Here is a 26,887-nt window from a genome sequence, read left to right on the forward strand (position 1 = left end):
CTGTAGCAGTCAGAGATAATAAGAAAAACATGAGATTCATTGTTATGATTTATTATTATGGTTTATTTTTACCTTGGTCTGTGGTAATCAGGTACAGGGATGATCAACAGATACCTCCAAAAACCCCATTCATATGGTTTAACTTATATTCCTTTCCCTCCCATATTTTTCCCATTCCCAAATAAGTTATGCACCACTTTTTACTTCTCCATTGGACTTTATTTTGTTCTGATTTTTACATGTGCATGAAACCTATGGTAACTTATGTAAACCTTTCCTTGAAAGTAATGCCTTAATATTAGGGTATTTACATAGATCTCTCATCACATAATACGTGGATGCACCAGCAAGATTCAAAATGAATAGTCCTGAATAGAGTACTGGTTTGTAATACATCCATGATGAGTTGAATGGGAGCTAAAATATACAAGTTACGCTTGCTTTGTTCAGAAGTTGAAAGACTACTGCAACAGTCATATTGCGCTATACGTGAAAACACAGTTCAGACATATATACAAATCTCTGTATGCATTTCATACATTTAAAATACACTGCATTCACTTTTCAGTCTCCAGTTGATAAATTTGTCTTTCCAAACTTCATTAATATCCACATTAGGCCTCGCAATGAATTGATGTTCTCCTAGTCCAGCCACACCACCTAATAAGTTTACACTATTTATTGTAAACTAAATTGCAGCAGAGCCTTCACAACTACATCAAAATGCTTTTAAATTGGAGAATCATAAATGTGACCAAAATATTTAGAAAAGACAGTAAATCATTTTTTTTGCTACACTGTACAGAGAGAACCACTGAATTTTGGAGTCATTGACTAACAAATGATTGTCCAACTGTCTCAGCACTATCAAAACTAGCTGGCTGCAATAAGGCTTTTTACCATCCCATACCAGGTTAACTTCATTTAGTTCACGTGCCTTGCCCTGGCATGGCCACCAATCCCCCACAAGGTTTCAAAAGTTCATCTACTATCTGTGCTGTTTCTTCATCCTCTTCTTGTCCACCCTGCTTCTTGTCTCTCCTACATCTGGGGCATGCTCTCTCTCCTCCCTCTGCTTCTTCCAGGTCTCTCTTCATCCAGTGTTCCTCTTCCATACCCCTTAAAGCTATTTAACTACTTAGCAGGAACCAGCCTTAGCTGCACATTATCCACATCAGCCAACCCACCGCCCCTGAAGCAAGCCCACAGCTGTAGCTGTATATTATCAATGTTAATTAACCCAGCTTCATTCCTCTACAATTCCTCTACATCTAACAACTGTCCAGCTGACCAGCAGCAATTGTCCCCCTGTACTGGGCACCGGTGAGGCCACACCTTGAATCCTGTGTTCAGCTTTGGGCCCCTCACTGCAGGAAGGACTTTGAGGTGCTGGAGCATGTCCAGAGAAGGGCGACGGGGCTGGGGAAGGGTCTAGAGCACAAGTCCTATGAGGAGCAGCTGAGGGAACTGGGGTTATTTAGCCTGGAGAAAAGGAGGCTTGGGGAGTGGTGGTGGGGAGGGAGTGGATCTTACTGTTCTCTACAACTACCCGACAGGAGGCTGTAGGCAGGTGGGGGTCGGTCTCTTCTTCCCGGTAACCAGAGACAGGACAAGAGGAAATGGCCTCAAGTTACGCCAGGGGAGGTTTAGATTTGATATGAGGAAAAATTTCTTCACAGAAAGGGTGGTGACGCATTGGAATAGGCTGCCGAGGGAGGTGGTGGAATCACCATCCTTGGAGGTGTTTAAAAAACACATAGATTTGGTGCTTAGGGACATGGTTAGTGATAGTCTTGGCAGTGCTGGGTCAGTGGTTGGACTTGATGTTCTTAAAGGTCTTTTCCAACCCAAATATTTCTATGCTTCTATAAGTTTATGATAAAACTTCTAGCACTTTTTTTTTTTTTTTTAATCATTATGTACGTGAAAGGCCCACTTCCTTTCCCCCTCCCCACCCTGCCCAATATTGGTACTTTTCAAAACATGCCGTCTACCACTTGATTTGGAAAAGACTGAAAAAGAATTACTTAAGCTACTTCAAGATGTACTTTGCTTTGCTTTCTTAATTTTGTATTATTCCATTGTGCTTCATGGTATGGCGCTGGTTTTTAACTTGCAGTTTAAGCTGGTGTCATATCTGTTATTGTTTCTTATCCCACTTTAATTACATTAAGTGTACCCAGCTGTTCTGACATGTCATACATAGATATCTGTTTGATTTACTTTCTTTATTTCCCTCTGGTGTATTTGCATCATTTACTTTTTATAACTATTAAATTAAAAGAACTATATATATAATGTACTGATTACTTTATTAAATGCAACACATGTTAAGTTTCCAGTCATTGCAGCATCTAGATGTTTTATTACTACAGGAAAACAGTTAAGTGCAAATAAGAACTTTCATTTATCTGCTATGATTGGATTACATTTTGTTAGTGACATGTTTTATCTCCTCATAATGAATGCTTTTGGAAAGTAAATTAGAACATGTTAGAAACTTAATAATACATCGATGATGTATGGGTAATTTTCCAGAGGTATGGGTAATTTTCCACACAGTTTCAAATAGCAGTCTCAAATGGATTATGCAGTATAGGAATAAAGTGGCAAGAGCAATGCTGAGAATGGGATAGTTTATAGTACTATGCTTTATAAGCACCCCTTAGAACTTCAAATGGTAGGTTTCAATCCAAATAACAGAACAGTTTTTTGTCCCAGGACTAATATACCCACCCACGTACTGAGAATCTAAGTAGCTTACTTAAGAACCACAGACAGCTTGTTATGAATACCAGCACTTGAGTGTTTTGGAACTTTTTTTCTGTACGGACTTTTGTTGAATTTAATAATTATTCTTTATCCATTTCTATGTTCTAAATTACCATAAAATAAACTAGTCAATAAAGAAGATGTGTAGAAGTAAAGAACACATTAGATTTTTTTAATAAGATGCATAACTTTATTATTTTTCAATATATGCACAAGTTAAAAATAATGTGATACAGGAAATTCTTCTATTTTACTTTTTAAAGAACTTTGTGTCTTTATAGGCAAGTATAGATTTGGCATCCTCTTTTCTTTATGTTCTTTCCTCTCAAATATTTTTTCATTGATTTTCCTCTCTTTATGTACTTATAGTGTTCTTCCTTTTGTTCTTTTCATTTTTTAATTTCATATTTTCTTCTGTTTTATTTTTGATTTTACTAATTTGATTTCTTTCTCCTCCTAAATGCCTTTTGCTTTGTCTTTCCACCTTTCCCTTTCATATTCATCAATACTTGTTTTTTAGCTTGCCACCCTGTTATCTGCAGCCCATGCAAATGACAGTAATACAGCTCTATACCCACTGAGCTCACCATTTATTCCAGTAGCAATCCTTCAGCTACCTAGCCTGACTATTGCTTCTTCCCCAAAAAGGTATCTCATTTAGTCTTTCATATCTAGTGAATCAATCCATATTTAAATCAACTCAATCCTTGCTTTCCTCCTAAATATACAAAAATTCTAGCAACAAATGGACAAATAAAACTTGTGTGTCTTCTAGCTGTACTAAATTTCTCTTCCTAGACGCGTATGTGTGCTGAAACTTCAGCCAATATTCTGCAGAAATACTCTCCAAATTTTAAATTAATCTACAAATGTGCTAATTGTGGAATTTTTTCACATCATCATTAAAAAAAAAAAAAAAAAGTAATAAGTTGATGTAGGCATTTATTTTGTAGGTGTCTTTAAAAAAGTTAAGGACATGCTTCAACATTTTCTGTACTGGCACCTTTAATACCATAGGTAAATTTTTCATGGTACTAACACACAAACCATAATCTTGGGATATAAAGAGTTTTGGAAGTTATTACTTGCTGGGTTTTTGTTGTTCAGGGTTTTTTTATTATTATTATTACATTGAACTATTATATACTACCTAGTTTTTTCCAGATAAGTTTTCATGTTTCTTTTGTGAGGTATTAATCAGCAGACTATTTTTTCTTAGTTCTGCTGTGAGGTATATAATTGTTTCCTTGTTCCACAAATGATTTTAAAGAAAATGAAAATTGAAAATCTTTTAATCAGCTTCTGATATCTCTTGGAAATTATAATCAAATCTAGAAACAAAAAGGGTCTCTTTATATTTGTAAGGATTCTAAGTCTTTATATTCGCTTTGATGATCTGTTATTTGTTTTTTCCTGATTGAAGTTCTTGTTTCCTGGAATTGGAGTTTTTGTTCATCATTTCAATCAAGCAGAGTAATATTCAGTGTAATGTATTCAAAATGTAACTGAGGTATTGCTGTTTGGTTTTGTGTAGGCTTTGGATTGAACAAGTGACCTTATCATAGTCCATATAAATAAAGAGTGATATTACAATGTTTTAATGATTCAGTCAGTAGAAAGACCATTCCCCAAAAATCTAGTCCAGTGAATGTTATTTTTGTTTGTTTGTTTGTTTTTACTGAGGTTGAAAGAGATTTCAATATACAGAACAGCTTAACATTATTGTAGCTATTAATAATTATAAAAATCTGCTTGTTGTATGCAGAACGGTATACTTCAAACCAGGTCTCTTCGTTCAGATCTACCACAGGTAGACTGGTTGCAGTATGGTGTGACTGCAATAAAAATAGTAATAATGCAGTTCCATTTCAGTCAAACACTTAGAACACATGTCCAAAAAAATATGTCTTCAGCCAGTTAGAAAATGCAGTCTACTGTTTGTAGCTAAAAACATACTCTGGATACTTTTTTTAATAAAAACATAAAAAAATTATCCAGATTAAGTGCTACATTAAATTGAGGCTACAACATTTGGCGCTCTTATCACATCTTGCAGCCATAGGTAAGAGTAGAACAACGATAGAGCCTTCACACAAATTCCATGAAATAAGTAAAGGAAATCCTTCCCATTTTACAGATGGAAAACTTTAACATAAAGCACGTTTTCACTGAGAAAAAAGAATCTCATTTTACTTCAGCGAGAGAAATTCAGCGCCCTTTTTCTAAATTTAGACTTTTATTCAAAGGAAGTGTGATTGTCTTCTGCACTACTGTGGGTACTTAGGACCAGTGCTTACAGGCCAACCCGTGGTTTCTGTCAGCGAGATAAATCAAGTTTTTCTGTCAATCACAGGAAATTACATGTGTGTTTTGAAATGAAAATACAATCTTGATAAGCAGAATTCCTGTCTTCTAGTACCATCCTGCCCCAAGTTTCAACTAAGAACTTCATGTTTTCCTTCTTTTAGTATATTAAATGAACATCATTGGTTTGCAACAAGATGTATGGCTATATTTCTCAGAACATGTCATGTTTGCTTTAATAGATGATGTTTGATGAACCTTGCCAAGTTGCAGACCTTATCTATGACTTAGTTATGCCGTTTGACATTGTGGATAATTCTGAAATCATTTGGTGAGTGGTGCTGTAAGGATAAATGGTGATGGTAATTATGACGAACAAAGAACATAATAGAAAGCCATATCCTTTGCTTATCTGTTTATCAATTTAATCAGTAAACTACCTTTTAAGAAGGGATTTTAATACTGTTAAATGTTAATAAATGGTGTCCATATGCAAGTCAGAAAACAAGACTTTAGGAACGTAAAGGAGAATATGGTATTCTTTGTGCCCTGTGATTTGGACATTATTTTTCTTTGTATGTATCATTTGATATTATATACCACACTGATAAACTCAATATGTAATATAGTTTGTTGTAGTAGTATATTTTCTTAAAGTAATAAAGTGTCTGAACGTCCCGTTTCTACACGTTTGCAGACTACTATAGAAATAATGTTTTGGTGAAAGTTGTTGGATTTACAGAGTAGCAAACTGAGAACTGGAAGGATTACTGTATTTGTTGTGCTGTTTGTTAGATCTTCTTGAAATGGTAATGTTGGAGCTCAGTAGAAGAGCACAGAGCAGGATTGTCTAGCTCAACATATTATTATTTATTTCTTAATAGATTGAGTAGTAAGTAACATCATTGATACATTAAATAAAAAAGATTAGAAAACTATGTGTGAGATTTTTATTATGTGAGTATGATCATGCATCTGTACTATTAGCTACTCCCTGTCCATTATTTCCACCATTGTGCTCTGTTGCTAGTAACAATAGGTGTGCACACTGGGCTTTCAGTAGAAAAGCATTACTGAGATCACCACATTTTCCCCAATTCTATCAATAGAACAAATACTGAAGTTTTCATTCAGTTTAATGAATGCCGCCTCCATGCTGTTTCCTATGATATCCAGTGAAGCTCTGTGGCTTCAGTATATTCACAAGTGCTATGATATTTCTGTCCCTGTGTAACTCAATATTTTCCGTAAGCGTAGCCTTAATTGAAAATGAGCAAGCTTATCAGTGATAGCTGTATATTCAGATTGGTGGATCACTCTAGATTAAAGTACCTGTTGCAACGGCAGTATATTCCTCTTAATGTATGCAAAATTATGTCTAAAATGTGTGTGTGGGGGGGTGTTATTTTTGGTGGGTAACTATGTTCATGGTATTCTATTATGCTATGGCATTATTCCTTTATAAATTTGAATTTAGTTCAAAAAGGAAGCATGCAGTTTTACTTCTGAATTTTATTTTTCTTAAAATTAATTTATCTGAAATATAAAGACACATATTGTAATACTGTTAGAGCAAAGTTGTGTAAGAACTGAATTTAACTTCTAAATCTATAAGGAAATACATTGTAATAAGATAAAGTATATATAAAAAAATGTGTATAAACTCTGAAAGACAACCAGTATGACAAAGACACTTGTTAACAGTGGCAAACATGAACATATAGAAAGTTATTTGGTTTCAGATAAATCTAGTGATTTGTTCAGATGTTTTTCTTTAGAGTTACATGTAACAGAAGAAATTTCAGAATGTCCAGGTTTTGACTGTGCTGTAGATAACATAGGATCATGCTTTTTGTAAACTGCTGGCTCAGGTTTTCTGCTGGCTCAAGTGAGATTCTGCTGAGACATAAAAAGGTGGCTTTTTTAAATGGTGATTATTTCAGACAAGACTCACACAACCTGTACTGCAAGTTTAAGTCTGTTCAAGGACTTCTGACACACTGGCCTGATACCATATACTTCAAGATTAGCTGGAGGGGGGAAGTTAAACAAGAAGAAGTGGATGATACATCCAATTCTAATATTACCACTCTTCCTTGTGGAAAGACTTGACCAATCCAGCTATATCTTATGCTACACTGAAAAACAGAGCTTTAATTTTCGATTATTTTCTTTTACAGGTCATACATATGGGATGGGTAAATGAGAAACTTGAAGGAACTGATTCATCTCAGCTCTACACGTTCAAGTTTCTGGCACTGAAGGGTTCATCCTTCTACATTTTCAGCACTCCACCGGTAAAAAAATAATTTTTTTTTGACTGTTTCATTGTAAACAGAAACCTGTTTGTTACATCTGGATTTTTTTTCCTTACCAAGTGAGGTTGTCAGCTGACATTTCAGAAGAAGCTGAATCCATAGCTGGCTTTGAAGTTTAATAAGCTTTAGATATTTAAACTCTTTCAAGGTCCTCTGAAAATCTTACTGTACTGATAGTACCAAGAATTCCTAACAGAGAGTAAGTCTTTTACTTCTTAAAGGTGTGTAGTTCAGATTTTTTCTCTGTTTGGTTAGGTCAAATATTTCCTACCTTATTTTTTCTATGATATTTTTGTAGATGTAATGAGTTCGTAGTTACTGTTTTCTTAAAGACAAGGTGTGTCATGAAATACACCATCCATACTATTAATAGATACTTGATTTTGCACACAGGCAAAGGAATGAAATGTTACAGAGTATCCAATGCTGAATGTAGAGTTTGAACAAATGAAATTATCTTCCTTTGATAATTTTCATAGCTAGTAACAAGAATTATATTTCACAATAGATGACTTACCTAATACTTCTCTAAAAAAACCCTAATAAAGTTAATTTAAAAGAATGAAACATAAATGAGCTGTAGAATTCTAAACTCTTAAAAAGTGACCCATACTTACCACATGGTATTGTTTTATCCTTTCTTTTTTCTCCAGAGCGCCTTTGCTTTAAACAAACCAAAAAAAAGAATAAAATGTGTAAATAGAATGCAATTTCAATTATACAGCTTCCTTTTGGTTTTGCCCAGAAGGTGGTCAGTCTCCCTGTTTCTTCAGGTGATCCAAAGAAAATCTGATCCTTCACATGCATACCATGTGCAGTACTTTGGGAAGAACATACTCTTAGAAACTTATTTGTGAAACTCAATGAGAAGCAATCAGTAACATTTTCTCTCTCTCTAAAATGAAATTCTAGATCCAATGATTCCTATTAACTTCAAGCATTTTTAAATGGCCAATAGTTTTATTTTTAAAATGAGACAACACATATGGGAAAAGTTCTTTTCCTCTCTAAAAAATTATTTGTCTATATGTTAAGTCAAGGAACTAAAATTTGAAGCAATTAGTACAATCCAATTAAAATGCAAAACCAATACAAGAATATTAAACAAATAAATAACACACCACATGAATGCTTTTCCTTTATAAATTTTAATTATCACTTTCAGACCTGTCTTTGAGGAAACATTTTTTATATAATTAAAACTATCCATCTACATGATACTAATTAGGGCTAAACTACTTCATTTATCATGTTGGGCACTCTGCTGAGAACAGACAAGTAAGGATGCATGTTTGGTAGTATTCACACCATGTTACTTGTCAGTATCTACTACACTCTATTGCGTTTCTGCACGATTTTTTTGTAGAAAAAGTGGCTTTTCAAAATATGAATGAAGGCAACCTCCTTGGTCAATGTGTTATGTCATCCAAGTACTCAGATACACCAGGAAATGTGACAAAGCCTGTAAATTATAAAACCTGTTGACTAGTTTTCTTGCTATTTAATCGTTCCACAGATGTTTTATATTGGGTAAGGGGGGGGGGGGGGGCAAGGGGGGGGGGGCGAGGGGGGGCGGGGAACAACAGAAAAAAACAGGAAATTGGCAATTTCCAGCAACCACCCTGGAGAATTCTAACCTGGATCTAAAGCAACACTTTGAAGCTGTTATCAAAGTCCTGAGGGCACCCTCAGCCCTGACTGTCCCTGAACCCCTTCCCTGGGGCTCCCCCCACACTTCCTACAACGCAGGACCCCACTGCAGCCCCCGTGTGGGTGTCAGCCCCTGCCCCAGCCACACAGCAGGACTGGTCTCCAGCTGCCCACAGCCATGTTGTGCTCAGCCATAGGCGCCAGCGAGCCAGGCCTACCTGTCGGCCTGCTTCCAGGCCCGGCCTCAGCCCATCCCTGTCCCCAGGGAGGTGCCTGGTGCCCAGAGCTGGGGCTGTCCCCAGTCCCTGTGGCTGCCCTGCTCCTGGCTGGGACATGTACTGAGCCTGGCTGGGATGAGGGTAACTTCCTTCGTAGCATCCCATGTGGCACTGGATTTCTCATTTGTGACTAAACCAGTGCTAACGCACCAGTGGGTTTGGCTGATGCTGAGCAGCGCCTGCACGGCCTTTCTGTTTCTCACAGTGCCCACCCAGTGAGTAGGCCAGGGGTGAGCAAGAGGCTGGGAGGGGACATGGCCAGGACAGCTGACCCAAATAGGCCCAAAGGGATATTACATACCATAAAACATCATGCCCAGCAATAGAAAATGGGGATTTGGTCTTCAAAAGTAGCCATTGCTTGGAGACTGGCTGGGCATTGACCTGCTTGGGGCGGGCAGGTGCAATCACCTTTGCATCGCTTCTTTTTTCCTCCTTCCATCACTTATGAAACTGTCTTTGTCTTGACCCACAAGTTTTCTTGCTTTTGCTCTTCCTTTTCTCTCCTGTATCCCACTGTGGGGAGATGTGAGTTAGCAAGTGGCTGTATAGGTCCTTAGCTGTTGGCCAAGGTCAACCCACTACAGGGCAATGGGATGTCCCTGCCCTGCCAGACCCGAGGCAAGCTCCCATGGCTCCTGGGGAGCTATCAACCCACACTGTGCCTGGACACTGCTTCTGTGTCACATGTCCCGGTTCTGTAGCTGGAAAAGCAAGTCCCCACACAAAGCCATGCATAGAGCTGATTCGCTATTTTTAGAGATATTTAATAGTACGGCTCTTACCATTACTCCTACTGACTTTTATTTACTGTGTTAAGTGAAACATTAAAAAATGTATTGTCCAGTCACAAAAATACAGGTGTTTTAACTTGGTTGATCTTTAGAAGATAAGTTTAATACATTTTATTTGAGACGTTTCTATAATGTTACTGCTGTTTGTATACTGAATCAATGTAGTGTATATCAATGTAGTGTGCGCAGATTTGATGATCTACAAGTCAAACAGTTATCTTTAGTTGTAATGACCTTACCTATAACTTTACAACTGCTTGTAAAAGGATCTGGTACAATTTCTACTCTTTTTCTATTTAATTGTGTGGAAAAGATGATACGAATGTAAATACAGCTGCTAACTTTTGTAAGAATGGAAAACATAGTTACCCGTGGGCAAAAATAAAGAAAAATGTGGAAAAAATGTGGCTATTATAATATGAAATACATCACTATGTCAAGAAAAATTCTTTTTATACTCCATTTCAACAATATATCAGATGATGTTTCCAAAAATGTAGAAGCTTCACCATACAAGTAAATATCAGGAACAGTGCAATTAACAGAGAATGATGTTTCTGCATCCCTAAAGTGGCTTATCTGATAGCATTTAAGAAATTTAGATTTCATTTGCAGATTGCTATATTAAAATTGTGACACATTTCTGAAAGCTGCATATGTAAAAAACACAATTGAACAAATAGAAATTATTCTTGTGTTAATAAATATACAAACAGTATATTACATTCTAAAAGCCTCTGATAAATTTTTGTCACTATTCAGATCTTGAAAAGGTTCTGGATCTATATCATAGGAGAAATTGGGGAGACAATATTCAAAATAGTCATTCAAAATGAAACTGGTTTTATGTCATTAAAGATTTGCAGAGAAATTGAGTGTTTTGTTTGTATGGAATAATGGCTATATGTAGGGGAGGATTGTGCTGTTTGATTTTCTGTCTTCCTCATTGTTCAGTATGGTTTTTAAATTCAAGTCTTCAAGTGGCCACATCTTTGGACCTGTTATTTTATTTATGGACCCTTAATTACAAAACTCTTTTTTCAACATGATTAAATAAATAACACTGAAGTGGTTTACTTGAAAGCAGCTAAGCAATCACTGTTTTAAGAAAATGAATAAATACAAGAATAATGTGAAACAGAAATAATTTCACCTTTGAAAAACTCTACAGAGGAGAAAGCTTGCGTAATATAATTAGCATGAGCACTGCTTTGAGTGTTAGAGTACTGCTATGTAAGTTCTAGATAGTTGTATTTATAATTTACATTATACATAATGTCAATGTAACATATTAGGAAAGAAATGACAGTGAGTTGGAGGGCATATATTTCACCATGAATGCTTTTGGTGAACTTTCCAACTTTACACACAGTTCTTCATTTATTTTGTTCACATATTTGCTAGGATCCGACTGCTCTTTTTATACCATTGAGTTTCAGTTGGTTTGAACATCTTTAGGCTTCTTATACTGCTATCATAGTTCATCTCAAGAAGATTTCTTGATGTTATTTTTTTTTTACTTTTTAGTATCTTTTAATACTTTTTTAAAATTATACTTGGCTTATTTTTTTTTTCACTGGAGAGTGAAGAGACAAGTGAAATTAATTACTCCTGAAGTAAAAGTATTTCATCTTTTGCCTAGAACTTTTTAGTACTTCTAGGTGGGTTGGATACTTGTACTTAATTGTCAGATAGTGCAACATTCTCTGTATTCCAGTAATAAGTATCTTTATTTATTATTATTATATAATAATTTAATATTATATTAATATATAATAGTATAATAATATATATATTAACAGAAATACTTTGATCTTTCTTTTACTTAAGCTTTACTCTTCATGTATGTATTCAATTTTATAGTATTTGGAGGGGCACTGGAGATTTGTAGAATCAGATTCAGTGTTCATAGGAAGTCAGAGTATTTTATGTTCCCTTTGACTTCAGTGAGTTTTGAAGCGTGATTCTCTTTTACGTGCACCCCATATTTGTTTCTCATGTCTAGTCAATCCTTTAATGCTGATCTCTGAATAGGCATGAAATTCTCTTATGCCTATTTTATAATTATTTTATAATAGAATTCTTTTCTAGGGAGTAACTTTTTTGGTTTGTTTACTATATGTATGTGTCAAAATCAATTTAACTGTTTTCTCTTTATTTTAAATCATAACTTCTTAAAGAAAAATCAATGATTAACACAGAATTTTATTATAAGTATATTTGAAATATGAGCCTGAACTGATGCTGTGATCACTTGGTCTAAGTAAAACTATGTTTTATTAGTTTACTTATTTCCAGAAATCCAATGTAATGCCTGTTCTTATAACATGAGGAACTTACAGAAACTCACACTGAAGTAAAAAGCACTTCTGCAACACTTGGCACGTTGGTAACTCTACACACTTCTTTCAGTCTCTCATTATGGACTTAAAATTGTAACTGCAAATTCCTGGTTTTCTGTCTGTTAATTTTTATTATCTCTGTGATCAGCTCAGTGTTCTCTATGAATTTACAAATGTGTTCATTTTACAGTCTTTCTGAAAGGGTTAATATAACCAAATATCTACAAATCCAAGTATTCAATACATAACATAATGCATTGAGTTAGCTAAGGAGTTGGTCTTCCAATAATAATAATAACAACATTCAGGTACTGTTGGTAATAAATACATTTATTATAAAATGGTAGGGATACCATTTTAAATGTAGACATGCTATGATCTAAGAAAACTATAATTAATTTCAGCTGCCTCTTTGGATTCCAGTATCCCTTTGTAGTATGTTTGTTTCCTCTCCTTAAAATAATTCTCAACATATAATTCATGTTCTCCTGATGACCTTGCACACTATGATATTCAGACTGTTTCACTCTTGACTTTAAGTATGGTAACCTTTCTCTGACATACACAGTGGAAGAAAATCTTGGCTTGTATAGGTGCTGACAGTTACCATCGTCACTAGCTATCTCTGCTGAAAAAGTCATAAGAGGTTACTGAGAGTCAAAGGATGAAAGAGAAGCACAGGATAATGGGGAGAAGGCTGAAGTATTCAGAGTGAATTTAATGGCACAGAAGTGTCACTGTTGTCCATGGTAGCATCATTAATAGCAGCAAAGAACCCCAGCAGTTTAGGAATCAATCCCCAGTCTTCAGGAAACAAAACAAATTATATGAGCAAATGAAAGTTCAGTTATGTCTCAACAGCTTTCAGGTTATAACCTATGTCACTAAATTCAGTTTTATAAACAGCAGGTTAAGTTGGTCCTTATGCTTTTGTATCTTGTCTAGCCACTAACAGAAATGAAGGGTTCTCCTGCTTTTAACTGAGATTGAAAAGAACCTTTCGCTTCAAGAAATTCAAGACCAAGTAATGAACTTGCCACCATTCTAGGCTGTAAACCTTATTTTGCAAGAAAGATGAAGATCCCTTTTGAGGATCAACAATAATGGGCCAAAACCTGTATTGTTTAATTATTTTATTTTCAGAACAGCGATCAAAGCAAAAAATATTTCCCTGTATATAACATTGAGCAAAGACGTGCAGTACTTGCTTTATGTGAGCATGTTTGAATGTATAATATTCCTTTATGAATCAGCTTTGTAATTCTTCAGTTTCAATTTTCTAAACTTGTGTTATTTCTTCATTGTAGCAAAAATTGAAAAGCAAAACTAAAAAAAAAATATACTGAATGGACCTTACTAGAAGGAAAAGAGTAACAGAAATCTAAAAATTATAAATGTTTGGCTCTAAAAATTGCTACATTTTATGAAGTGATAGCAGGAAAAGTTGAATATCTAAAGTGGTTAAAAGTTAATTTCCTAAAACATCCAACATTAGATTTAAATTTCACAAAGTTCCTTTAAAGTAGTAGTACATACTTTTAAAGGTAGCTGTATGTAATGTTTTGATCTTGAGTTTATGAGAAAATGTTCATAATAAAACAGAATGAGGAGGTATATAACATGCTTTTAAATATTCTACTTTATGCATTGTATTCAAATTATGTTTTTTCATTTCACTGGTAAAATAGAAAAAATGTCAGATGGAGAACCCTAGAATATGACTCCCTTTATATCCTTAAAAGACGTGATGATAGAACTTCCTCTTCTAGAAGTCTTCAGTCCCATTTGCAATAGGTGATTTATCTCATCTAAACGTAGTCATCTCAAAGTTCAAGATCTAATCTAAAGTTAGAGCAACTGGGAGAAAGCACTGTCTTTTGTTCTTTTTTTTTTCTTTCTCGTTTCTCAATATGTTGAAGTTAAGATTAGATTATTAGGAATTAGATTAGGTTGTTAGATTAGATACCTCTGATGTATAGACTTAAATGGGATGCTTTCCACATAAAGAAGAAAGAATTCAGGGAAATTCTGAAACACACTGCTTTGAAACACGTGGCTGTGAGGTCTACTTGATAATAATGTTCATTAATTTCAATTGGAGTGGACATAAAAGCATATAAGATTAGAAAGACACTAACACCAGGTTCACATGACTCGTACAACAGCACTCTGAAATAACACTTAATAACCAGAAGTCACATCAGTCTGCTCCTAAGTGTTGTAGTGGTTTGGATTTTCATCATTTTATTACCATTTTTCTTAATGGTTTAGAATTTATAAAGACCTGGAAATTAAACTTAAATTTTAAAAAACTCATGTTGATCTTCATGTAAAACATCAGGAACATTATTTATTATAGGTGAAGTATGTGCTACTGTGAATACAGAGAAAAAGAATCTGTTATTGAATTTCATAGTTTTTTCCTAGTTACATTTCATCCACAGAAGCCAGATGTTTTGCAGCCAAATTTTGCTTTACCTAAATAATTTAATTTAATTTTTATCCTTTCTTCCTTTTGGGAGGGAGGCAGGAACAGGGCAAAGCTGCATCTGCCCTGCTATTTTAAAGTATCCAAGTTGCTATTAGAGACACCTGAACACTTATTTCCATGAGCTAAAAGCCTCAGACTTACAATTTAGTCAAATTCTTCATACATCTATGCAGCCATCCCTGTGCATTCACCAAGAGCTAGATTTTGCTTTAAAATATATAAGCAAAATGATGCGTATTACCCTTGTATTTTTCCTATGTATAGGTTCTTTGTTTTTTTCTTAAACTACATAGACTACGTACTGTTTTTAAAAGAAAACAGATTATCACATTATATCAACTAGAATTTAGGAGAAAACTTCAAACATCATTTTAATTGTCAAACTTTAACAGCCTGTCATGTCAACAGGACTAAGTGATGAAATCAAAAGGAAACAAAAATGTCTTTTCATATTCATTGTTAAGCACACAGTTGACACCCTTCTTAATTTCAAATATTGCAATCACATGGTCCCTTTCGGTTTTTAGTATAAATTTTAAGTTATTGGTGCATTACCATATGCCAACTCAAACCTGAATTTAAGAAAACATTTTGGTCTGTTGATTGTAAAATTTTTTTAAAATGGAGACATGAAGCTGAATTACTCTGGGTTTGAGACAAGTTGTCTATGTTAACATATTGGAAAATAAATATGCTTATGTAACTCACCACAGATATTAAAAAGAGGTTTCCATCATACTGTACATTACTGCAGTAATAACGGGAAAAAAACAATGAAATTATTTAATAGTTTTTAGTTATAGTAAGACTCCTGTACATGCTGTTTCTATAAAACTGAATGCTATTTCACAGTCTTTTCTTAATGCTGGATATTAAATGTAGAAACATGTCAATATTTAGAGCATCCAGTAGGATAATGATGAGTGGAAACTTTAAATTTTTTTTCATCTGTACATGATTTTAGAATAAATAATGTGTTTTTAATATTTTCTTTTGATATTATAGGTAAGCACACTAGACTGGGTACGAGCTGAAAAAATCTATAACCTCTGTGAGGTTCTATTTAAAATTCACAAGGTAGGTTTCCTAACAATCATAATATTGTTTAGTAAAGAAAGCTTGCCTTTTCCTGTTAATAATAAGCTCAAGTTAATCTTAACTAGGAGTAGCTAACATTCAAATAATTCATCTGTTGTAAAAAAAACTATTTGTAATTGCTAGTGCATTAGCTATGCAAGTATAAAAATACATGGAAAATGGATTAAGCTCTAAGCGAGCAAGTTATGAAAATGCTTCCATACTGTAGAAAATTTTCAGTATTCAGGCTGGTTGTATGAAGTCTAGGTGAGACACACAGCTAAGCATAATGAAGCTGGATACTGCTTTTTTCTTCGTGGGTCAGATTTTTGAGTGAATGTAATAAAGAATGCTTTTTCTATAATTCCTGATCTCTATAAATATACTTTTATTTCTTTTCAGTAAATAGAAGTAGAAATATATGTCCCTTTTAGGTCAAGTGTAGTTTGCAAATGTTATAGTAGGTGTTACCTTACAAAAGGCAATATGGTGCATTTGTGTACTATAGAATTCTTCATGGTTTTTTCCCACCACCTAGAGAAAGTGTCATTTTTTCTTTTTAGCTTGTGTCAAGCAGGGATTTTGGGTAAAACCTTGGCAGTCTGTTTAAATAATTGACTTACAGAAGATATTTTCTTATAAGTTGCATCAGATAAATTAGTTTATTTCTCTACCACCTAATCAAAAGCTACTTTGCAGGTGAGGTAAGGCTAGATGAAAGCTTACTAGCCTAAGAGAGTAAAATCAAATATATTATTGGGGGCAGGGGGGGTGATCAGTCTTTTCAGATAAAGTGTTGTTTCACTGAAAAATTACAGATCATCTTCAGTTCTCATCAGCCCCTCTCTCTGCTGTTTGTCCTTTGACCGTGTGCTAATGTGGAGAAGGTTGTTCCTCAGTTCCCTTTACAGATCCTGATTTAACCATGTGCCAAAGAACTGCTTAAGTTTTTTTTTGTTTAGTTGTGGGATGTTTTTTTCTGATACAACACAGTTATTCAGGACAATTTACAGAAGGAAAAGTGAAAATGAAAAAAAATAATCATAGACCTGACAACACTCCATTCCTCTTTACTCCCCTTTTCGGCATAGAGGGAAATGATCTGTTGCACTAAATGACCATATTCTTCAAAGAATGGGGTGGCAGGGAGTTTCCATTCCTGACTACTCAAACTACTTGTCCCACACTGACTTTCAACAACATGGGCATGTTTCCACACCAATTTTGTTGACTGTGATAAAAAAAAAAAAAAAAAAAAAAAAAATAATCTGAAAACATAATGAAGTTACAAACGACAGAGCAAGGACCACATTGAATTTGATAGACATCTAAAAAAATACCTCTCCAATATGAGTAAAACATATGTATTTAACAGAAGTGTCAGTCCATTAACTGGCTTCTAAAAGAGCTTCTGCTCATGTCAGCTGCCAGTTTTGAAGCCCATCACTGCCTGTTTTCTTCTCTGTTGTAGGCCTGCTGACACTGAGCTGGAGAGGAAGGTTCCCATCTCTGGCAAAAGTGGGGAGAGGGAAAGGTCTTGGCAAATGCCGTGCGAAGATAATAACAATCCTGTAGTCGGGGCTTGAGCTCAGCTCTGGAGTGCAGGATGCAGGATCACAGCCATATTCTTGTAGGCATAGCATTATTTCAATGTGACCATTTCTCCAGATGGATGCACATGGCAAACTTCAGGTCCTGCCCGTCACTGAGACAGCAGCAAAGAGCAGAGGTTCTGTCCCAGATTATTTGGTTCCTTAATTTTTTTGTAATATTTTTTCCTGATAAAATAAGTCAGGCAGCAATTAAATACATACTCATTATGCCCTTTGAAAAGTTTTTGCTGTGTTTTGTCTTTTGGTTTTGTTTTTTTTTCCCTTGAAATGTTACTACTGATTTGAAATTCAGTCCTTCCTCCAATGTTCTGGTAATTTCAAGGATAATGTATCCTTAAAGCATATTCTGTGATACTTTTTCATTAAGAAAAAGAAGTGAGAAATAAACTACCCAAGATTCAACTCTTTAATGTTCTTGACATTTTAATAAATGCATGCTTAATTGCCAGTCTTCATGAATACATTATCTAAAGTGCAAAAGCTCAAATTCAACTCTTTAACCTCTTTTCTGTTGATTCCTTGGTATAAATGACAATGACACAAACTGAGCAAATCCAAAAAGATAGGAAGAAATCTTAAGAGGTTAAGGTTTCTTCATCACAGACTGAAAGATGGAGTTTATTCTAAAAACTGCCATTTAGGGGGAGTATTCTGAAGGACTTTCAGAAGCTGGTTAGAGCTAGTGCAGAGCTCTGGTGGAAGGTGGCATTTTATCTTCTCATGAAAGATGGATTTTAAGGAGAGGTGCACTTGTTACTCACCTAATTGTAAGCTTCTCATCTGTGTTTATTATGACACAAGAGTTAAACATGGAAAATGAGAATCCAATATGGAAATTACATTTGAAAACAAAAATGTTTGCTACATTTTAATTTGTGTGTGTTTATACATACATATAAATACACACTTGCATATGCAAATATGTGAATTAAAATTCATATATATATATATATCATGCACTTGCATATTCATGGACATTTAGTGGTAACAACCAGATGATTGAAAATGTAATTGCTTTTATCATATGTGTTTCTTCCTCTATCTTGACTTATACTCCATATTTACTGGAACTGTTACTGGAAACCTGTATTTTTCAGGGGCGAGAATAATTGCATTTTTAAAATCTGTCTTAAAAACATTTTCTTTTCTTTTATTGCCTGGTATTTTCAAACAGTACATTTTCACATAGAAAATAAGAAATATTAATAAGTAGTCTACAGGCCAGGTTGTGCAGCATTGAGTCTTGAAGCAGATACAGATATAATACCTGTCACTCCATAGCTGCTGAACATCAGATTGTATACAGGAATTTTGTTCAACTTCCTTTTCAACAGCCCAAAGGAGTGTTGTAAAATAACTTTGATCTTCCTTAAGACTGTTCTCTCCTCAGGCAGCTGCAAGGGCCATTTTTGACAGCAAAGTGCTGTGTACCCTGGTGGCATTATGTGCTGCTTCTGAGGTGCCCCACAAAACATCCATAGCTTAACAGACTAGACTCGATCAAATTGTGTAAGGTTACATTTGCCAGCTTTATTCAGTAATTCACCAGCACAAGCAAAGTTTTCAGTTCCCATCTGAGTATTTTGATCCTGTTTATGAATAGGAGAGCAGTACTCAGAGGAAGGTGTGCTAGCAGAGCATTTGTTTCCTCTGCTTTTCATTACTAAAAAGTGAATCTTCACTACTGCACTGTGAGGGCGATTGCGTGTACATCTAGAATCGTAGGGACACAAGAGTCTGAACATTTAAGAATTTATTTTAATGTATCATAATATTTTATATTACATTTGGATGTTCAGATTCCAGCTATTTTTCTGTTTTCATGTGCATGGAATTTCAACTATAGCCTCAAGAGACTATGATAGGCTATTAGAGGTTCTGGAAAACTAAATTCTAAATCTTTATAAATCTTATCCTGACTACGAGTTTCTAGGACTTTGGTGCCCCTACAAAGTTGCATTCTAGCCTTTCCAAAGAACCTAAGTCCAGTCAAACATAACTGCTTTTGCCTCAGATCTGCTTGACTAGAGTCAAGTCTCCTAAACCTAACCTGGAGTGCTAGGGAAAAAAAATTCTATTTGTGAGTGACTAGAAAATAAGAAATAACATTCTTTTTTCAAATTCTTCACTATTTTCTGCCTCATGCTATCATAGAGAAATGAAGAAAGGGCCCTATCTGATAAATAGAATTTTATAAAAAATGTGTATTTTTGTAATTCAGTCACATCATGCCCAGATATAAAGGCAGTAGCTTTTTTATTTAGTTTTATTTTTCTCTGTATTTATGCTAGTCAAAGAAGTCTTGAAAGATTAGGTAAGTTTCTTGTAAGAATTTGTTTTAATTTACAAAACATTCTGTTACAGGGATTTTTTTTTTTTATTTTGAAAGACCAATATGAAGATTTTCTTCCTCTTCATCTTGAAGGTGATGGCAGCATCTCACTTCACTTCCATTGCAGTTGCTTAGCAGCACTGGCAGCTATTAGGGGACATTTGAAAGCTCACACTGTCATTTTCAGATTTAGCCCTTCAGTGCTTGATAATTTTCTGCATTCCTTGGTGGTTAGCATATTGGTACCTAACCATAGCAGGGTAGTTATATTCTCCTGTAAAGCTGGTACACAGCTCTTGAATTGTACTCAAGCAATTCAGGGATTTCCTTCCTTTTCACAGTAAACAATATATTGATACAAACTCTTTAAATTATGTATGTATTGCTTAGGTAACTATGACAGTGTTTTGGAAGCACAGAGGTAGCCTGGATTAGGTGATACAGGTTAAAGCGAATAAGAAGCAAAGAGAGAAGTTGTCTTTGCAATTATTCTTTAACTCTCAGAACATTTCTTCAAGGTAATCATTAACATAATGACATAATATATCAAAGTACCCATAACTTACAGAATACAACGTTGCTTTAACTGTTTTTGATAGATGAAGCATCACATACTGAAACATGTCTTTCAGCTCTGGCTTGCTGATGATTGCTGCCTACAAGCAAACTTGTATTTAGGTATTCATCAGGACTTCGATCTTGAAGACCAGAGGCCGTATTGTTTCAGTGTTATGGTTGGACACGGCAAGAGTCATTATTTCAATGTGGAGCTGGGCAGTGAGTTGGCAGTGTGGGAGAAATCATTTCAAAGAGCGATTTTCGTGGAAGTTCAGAGAACAGGGGTAAGTAATAAATAATTTAAATCTTGGAGCAATTTCATCAGTAAAATAAGTATAACATTTTTAGATCATTTCTGTGTTTAGTAATTGCATCAGATTGATGTGCTCCATGACTAAGGATCTGAGTGCATTTTTATACACTGAAAGCTTCTGAAAGCTTCATCAACACATCAATATTTGTATGTCAATAACTGTGTAATAACAGTCTGTGAGCATGTTATGAAAATTAACTTGAAAGTAATAATGTGTAAGTCAACCTTGATTATAAAAAACTGGAAATTAATACATTTCACCACTGGAAGGTAAATTTCTGTGGAGATTACTCACTCCACCTTGAACATTTTCTTCCAGAAAGTTTATGTTCCACTTATATAAGGTAAATATGTTATGTTTTACATGATGGTTCTGTTTTCAAAGATGAAATATTTTGTTCTTACATTGTTAATTGTAAATTGGGATTGTACTTGTTAACACCGGAAGAGACTGAAGACAGTGTAAAAGTGAAAGTTTTTGATAGTCTTAAATTCTCAAAATTCAACAGCAAATTATCACTTTCTACTGGCTAGTAAAATTCTCTCAAGTCAATTATTTCCTTAGATCTGAGGGTGCACTTTCGATTAGGTCATTTGAAATTTAAGATCAAGATTCTTGGTATAGTTGTGTAAATGTAGGTGTCTTAGCATTGTGGTGACTAAGCTCCTATTAGAATCAGTAGAGACCAAAGAATGATTGTGCTTGTCCTGAAACAGATACTTTATTCTAAAGGAGATATTTTGCGGTATGACGACACAGAAGATAAATTTATTTTTATTTAAGTTGCAACTTCAAACACCTGTATATGGTTATATAAACAAGTTATTTGCTGAACATCTGGATCCATACTCCCAAGTGAACTAGACCAGTGGTACTGGAAAGTATGGATTAAGAGTATAGACCTTCTCCAATTAAAAACAGAGTTACACAGTTTAGCACAAATGCAAGATTGATCTGATATGTTCGCATTTGCAGGGACCTTTGAAAGATGTTTGCAATAGTGAGAGCACTGAATCACAACATTGCATTAGCACACCTTGCAAGGAGCAGAAGTCCTAGCACAGGTGTTGGATCAGCTCTTCTAAGTTTCCAGATCTGTAGGATTCTAATGAGGTTTGCAGGCACTTGCTTAGAAACCTTCCAGTTGTCTCTTTGCACTGATGAGGTAACAAAGAAGATTTTGCAATGGTGATGCCGTTGCTCCTGCACTTTTGAGAAGTAGTGCAATTCTTAAAAAAAAAAAAAATTCTTCCTGAAAATATGCTGGGTATGAGGGAGTTATTAATGTGTTAATAACACATATTGAGTGTGTGTAAAGTATTTTCTCACAATTTCTGCAAGAAATTATGATACAACTGTGTGACCAACAATTTGATTGTCCTATGTGCTATTCCTATAAAAAGCAGAAATATGTAATTAAAATTAAGTATAATGAGGGTGGAGATTAGCTATGTCTGTATTCAGTCAATTTCTGAAGTATTTATTGTTAACCTCAAAACTTGTTCTTTTACATAGTAACAATCTTAAAATTAAGGAACAAGTCTTTTTGAAATGATCTTTTGTCATTTTAATCCAACAATCCTCTAGACCCATATCCCACAAAAGCCATTAATATTTCTTCCAGCTGAGGTTTAAACTATCTGAAACCTCCAGGAGAGGCATTCAATTAAAATCCTGATTACAGTGCTTTAGTCTGCTTATGTGTGATCCCATATCTTAATTTTCTGTCACTCAGTTGCTTACATTCAAGTTTGTTGTAAACCACTATGTCACTAGGATGCAAAGTGCTGTGGCCACTCTCCAGCAGTGAAAATTCTTTTCACTCCACTGTTTTCTTCCTTCCTTCCAAACAGAAATGTTGCTTTGAATGCTCTTCTTTTCAGAATGATGTCAAGAGCAGCATGAATGAGGTGCAGCTTAACATTACATAATTATTTCAAGCCATAGAAAAAGAACTGGTAGATTAGATTGTCACCAATAGGGTAGATTGTCCATAGAAATTCTTCCTTTTGGAGAAAGACCATAACTGAAGTTTTACATTTATTTTTATTCATAAATGAATGGGCAAGATTCATGGCAATTGTTTGCTTGCATGTGTAATTTCAGTCGTTCTTGTTGAAATGTGGTGTGGTTCTGTTTCCTGTTGACGGTCATTTGCATTTTGTCTTTGATAGGGTGATTGTTAACCTTATCCTGCATGTGTTCTTTGTGTTTGGTGTTTCCGTAAGAAGAGGTGTATTTCTTCAAAGATTCTGTCCATACAGTTTATGAAAAGAATTATTAATGTGCAGTGGTATGTTCAAAGATGCTTTTCAATTTTGTCTGCCCATGTTGCATGATTTTTTTGATACAGAAAAAACGCAATAAAGCAGGAAGATATCCCCCTCACAGTGTCATTCCCCTTTGAGCTATTTTAAAGCCATATTTCAAGCTGCAACTGCTTAGAAAAAGGAGTCTGCCGAGAAACTGTGAAATTCAGTGACCAGATGAAATGAATCTGTTTACAAACAATGACATCAAGCAAATTTAGGTTAAATCCATGTCCTAGAAATACCTATATTTTCTTCCTAGAAAAAAAAATCCTGTAGTTGCAGATGGGGGCAGTAAAAATGCAATAGAAGTAGGGCAGGAAGGTGCTTGAATGGCAGAAAAAGTGCCATTAAAAAGTATTCGCATGAGGCTGGTAATAAAAGTCATCATTGCAATGGAGGAAGATAGGCAGTGAAAGCCTCTCAATTTTAACAAGAAGTTCAGTCAGTTCACAGAAATCCTAGCAAGACTCTCTGCCTCACCTGGAACATCATAAATGGTGTAAGACCAATTATTCATGCTCAAATGAAGTAATTTTTCTTTTTCTTTGTTTAAAAGCTTTTTAAGGTGTAGAGAATCTTCAAAAATAAAAGGTTAGCACCTTTTCCAGATGTCTTACTGATTATTTGACCCTTCTGGGTAGTCTTGTCAGTACTACGAGATTTTATTCCATGTTTTTTCAACATTGTCTTTTTTAAGTTGCTTTCTCAGTATTCTTCCCTCTCCTCAAACTATTCTTTCCAAAGCAAATTATCTTGACTCATCTGAGTGTTGGATATGATTGTTAAATTAATGCAGAAACATCTTGATAAGATGATTTGGATCTTTGGGGTCTTCAGTCTTGTTCAACGGGAGAATAGAGGAGGTTATTGGAATAGTATTTGGCAGGAGACAGAGGAAAAAACAATGGTAACACATTTCATTGTCAGCTGTAGAAAAGTTGAACTAACTATTTTGGCATCTTCAAATTTTGTATTTGTTACATGGAAGGCAGAAGACAGAGAAGAGGAACCTGCTTCACAAGATGGAAGAGCTCTCAGGAGACTGAAAACAACATGCAGTGAGAAAGTAATCTACTGCAGTGTCTCTAAAATACCTGCAGTTGGTGTATAGTGAGGAGACACGGTTACATGCTCTCATTTATCTAGCAACTTCAAAACAAAAAAAAAAGGTTTCCCATTGTGCTTCCAGCTGTGATGGAGATGCTGCAAGCTCTTTCCAGTTCTCATACAGCTGAATAACCTAGTTTCATGAAACCATTTTCTTGGACAATTAAAAGTTGTTTAGTTTGAGTAACTGCAAAAATTAAAATAGGTCATATGTTGGACTCCACTCAGTCATAACAGAATAATCAAGAAGTTTTGCTGCATGGTTATTTTCTGTGCTTAAAGGTGAGTGCTTTAGTGAACTTCCTTCCATTGTGTTCTGTAACTCAGTGACTAATCCTGACAGACAAAGAAACCCTGGAAATAAAAATATATATTTGTTGAGGACAGGTGCGTGAATGTATTGTGATAAAAGAAATGTTAGCAGTAAAATTCATTTTCCTGGAATTATACAAATTTATCCTGTGAAGAATACACATATTTTTAAAAAATAATCATTAATGTTGTAATAATATTTCACTTAAATGCATGTCATGTGAACATTAGTGGAAATCCAAAACTAGTTTATAATGAACTTAATTGTAAGATGCAATTATCTTATGTTTTCCCTCTCTTTTTCCATTAACATGTGTCTGCTTCTGTGGATGTTTTATCTTTTTGTATGCATTCTTAAATTTTATTTATTTTAAAAACAAACAATTCTCTATAGTGAGATTCTTGATTCTGAACATGTAAGCCAGACTGGCTCATTGTGGCTCAGAATTGCTTGCTGATTATGTCTCTTCTGGATAAACACAAAAATATTTACTGGGAATAATTGTGCATGCAGACCTGGAGCTTTGAAGATTTCAATTTTCTTTCCACTAATATTGTCCTGCTAAAATGCTATGATTAAAACTCCTACAAAAAGAAAAAAAAAAAGCAATAGTCAAAACAGATGTAGTTAATGAATTATTTTTTGTTGTTGTTTTGTAAGCAACAATTAATTCCTTTTCCATATTGGTCTGTGTGGCCAACCTCTGTTTTCATCTGTGAGCTTAAGCAGTGTTCCACACTTACAAAGGATGAAGACACGGGAATAGCATACCTTGCAGTATCCTTAGTTCACCATCTTCCTGTTCCAGACTTTAACATTTCCCTCTATACACTGTATGTTCTTTGGGATGATCTATATGAAATGCCTGAGGAGTCTACAACCATTTTATTGATGATTAAAACAAAACAATAACATAAAAAAAAACCAAAACCAAAAATAACATAATTATTTTAAAGAAGTAGTTTACAGAATATCCTTTCCTCAGCTTTGTATCTCTTTCCCTTTTTGTTTGATGGACTCTGAAGTGTCTGGTCCTGGTTACTTTTTGATATCTTCTATTCATCTTGTTGATTTCCTTGTAATATCTTGCAATAGATTTTACCAGTTCATCAGTTTTAAATAATTTCTAACCCACTCATAGTGTTCTCGTTGAGAAAGATGAAATTGCTTTCTGTGAAACATAGTTTATTGTACAGATCCTTTCAGAATCCATACTCTTGACAGCTTTTGGTTTTTACTTGGTTTTTCTAGTAAAGATTTATGGTTTTAAAGTTTTCTTTATAAAACTTGCCCATGTAATGCTTCCCTCTCATCCTTCCTTCACAGCTCAGGAAATCTCCTCATTCCTACAACTGCTTGCTGTTCTTTCTGGACTGTTACTTAATTTTACATGTGTGTTTCTGTAAAAAATCCCCTGAAAGGATTCACTAGAACTAACTGAAAACATACAGAAGTGAATAGGTTGCTTCCATCTGATTTCAGTAACCTTCCCAAGAAAGCAGTATGTTGTCATAATTTCCCTTTAAAAGCATTAATTTGACTATATTGTATAAAATATCAGTGTAGTAGTGACTGTATGCATACATACTACTTCCTAACCTATATATAACCAATTATATAAAACAATAATTGGTATATAACATGAAAAATAATATTTCAAATCACCTACTTGCTCTTATGAGGTGTAAAATCACTTACAGCAATGAGAGATCAAAAAGAATGAACCGCGTGAAACTGCACTGACATCTTAAAAACCTGCATTTTCATCAAATTGAATGAATGAATAGCTCCCATATTTTGAGCAGATCCACAAAGAACCCAGATTTATTCATGTATTTGGGCTTTCATTCTCTAATCCACTGGAGATAACAATAAAGTAATGATTTCAAAATTAGGAGCCAGTTGGAGGAATTCTTTTGCATAAAAGTTCAAATGGATTCTAAACAATTTTGTTGCCACTGAACATCAATGGCTATTTTAGCAACATTCCTGTATATATGCTTAAAGTTGAGTGATAACAAGCTTCTAAAAATGGAACAGTGATGTGCTCTGGTCAGTCATGTGTATTCCTTGCATTCCCACTGCATGATGGCCCAGTTGCAAGGGAGTGTGGAATTATCCCTATCTGAAACTACTTTTTAGCATGAAAGGTACAATTCCAATTGAAGATTTTGGATTTAGAGAAAACTGAAGTAAAGGGTTTGTGGTGTTCAGATCCAGATATCTTTCCACTCATCGTTCTGTCAGAGCTAACCTAGCTTTTATGACTGCCTGATTTCTGAGATGCTCAGGAGACTTTGGGTGCCTCAGTA

At 34.8% G+C, this 26,887-nt stretch overlaps 1 protein-coding gene across 1 annotated transcript in view; it reads left to right on the forward strand.

Moving 5' to 3' along the window:
• SNTG2 (syntrophin gamma 2) overlaps positions 1-26,887 on the forward strand; it is a 266,527-nt gene that overhangs the window by 213,102 nt on the left and 26,538 nt on the right. The window contains exons 12-14 of the mRNA XM_040598523.1: positions 7,257-7,373; positions 15,955-16,026; positions 20,571-20,813. Coding sequence (XP_040454457.1) covers positions 7,257-7,373; positions 15,955-16,026; positions 20,571-20,813 — 432 coding nt within the window. The remainder of the gene's footprint in view (positions 1-7,256; positions 7,374-15,954; positions 16,027-20,570; positions 20,814-26,887) is intronic.

This window comes from Falco naumanni, chromosome 6 (genome assembly GCF_017639655.2).
Source record: "Falco naumanni isolate bFalNau1 chromosome 6, bFalNau1.pat, whole genome shotgun sequence".
NCBI lineage: Eukaryota > Metazoa > Chordata > Aves > Falconiformes > Falconidae > Falco > Falco naumanni.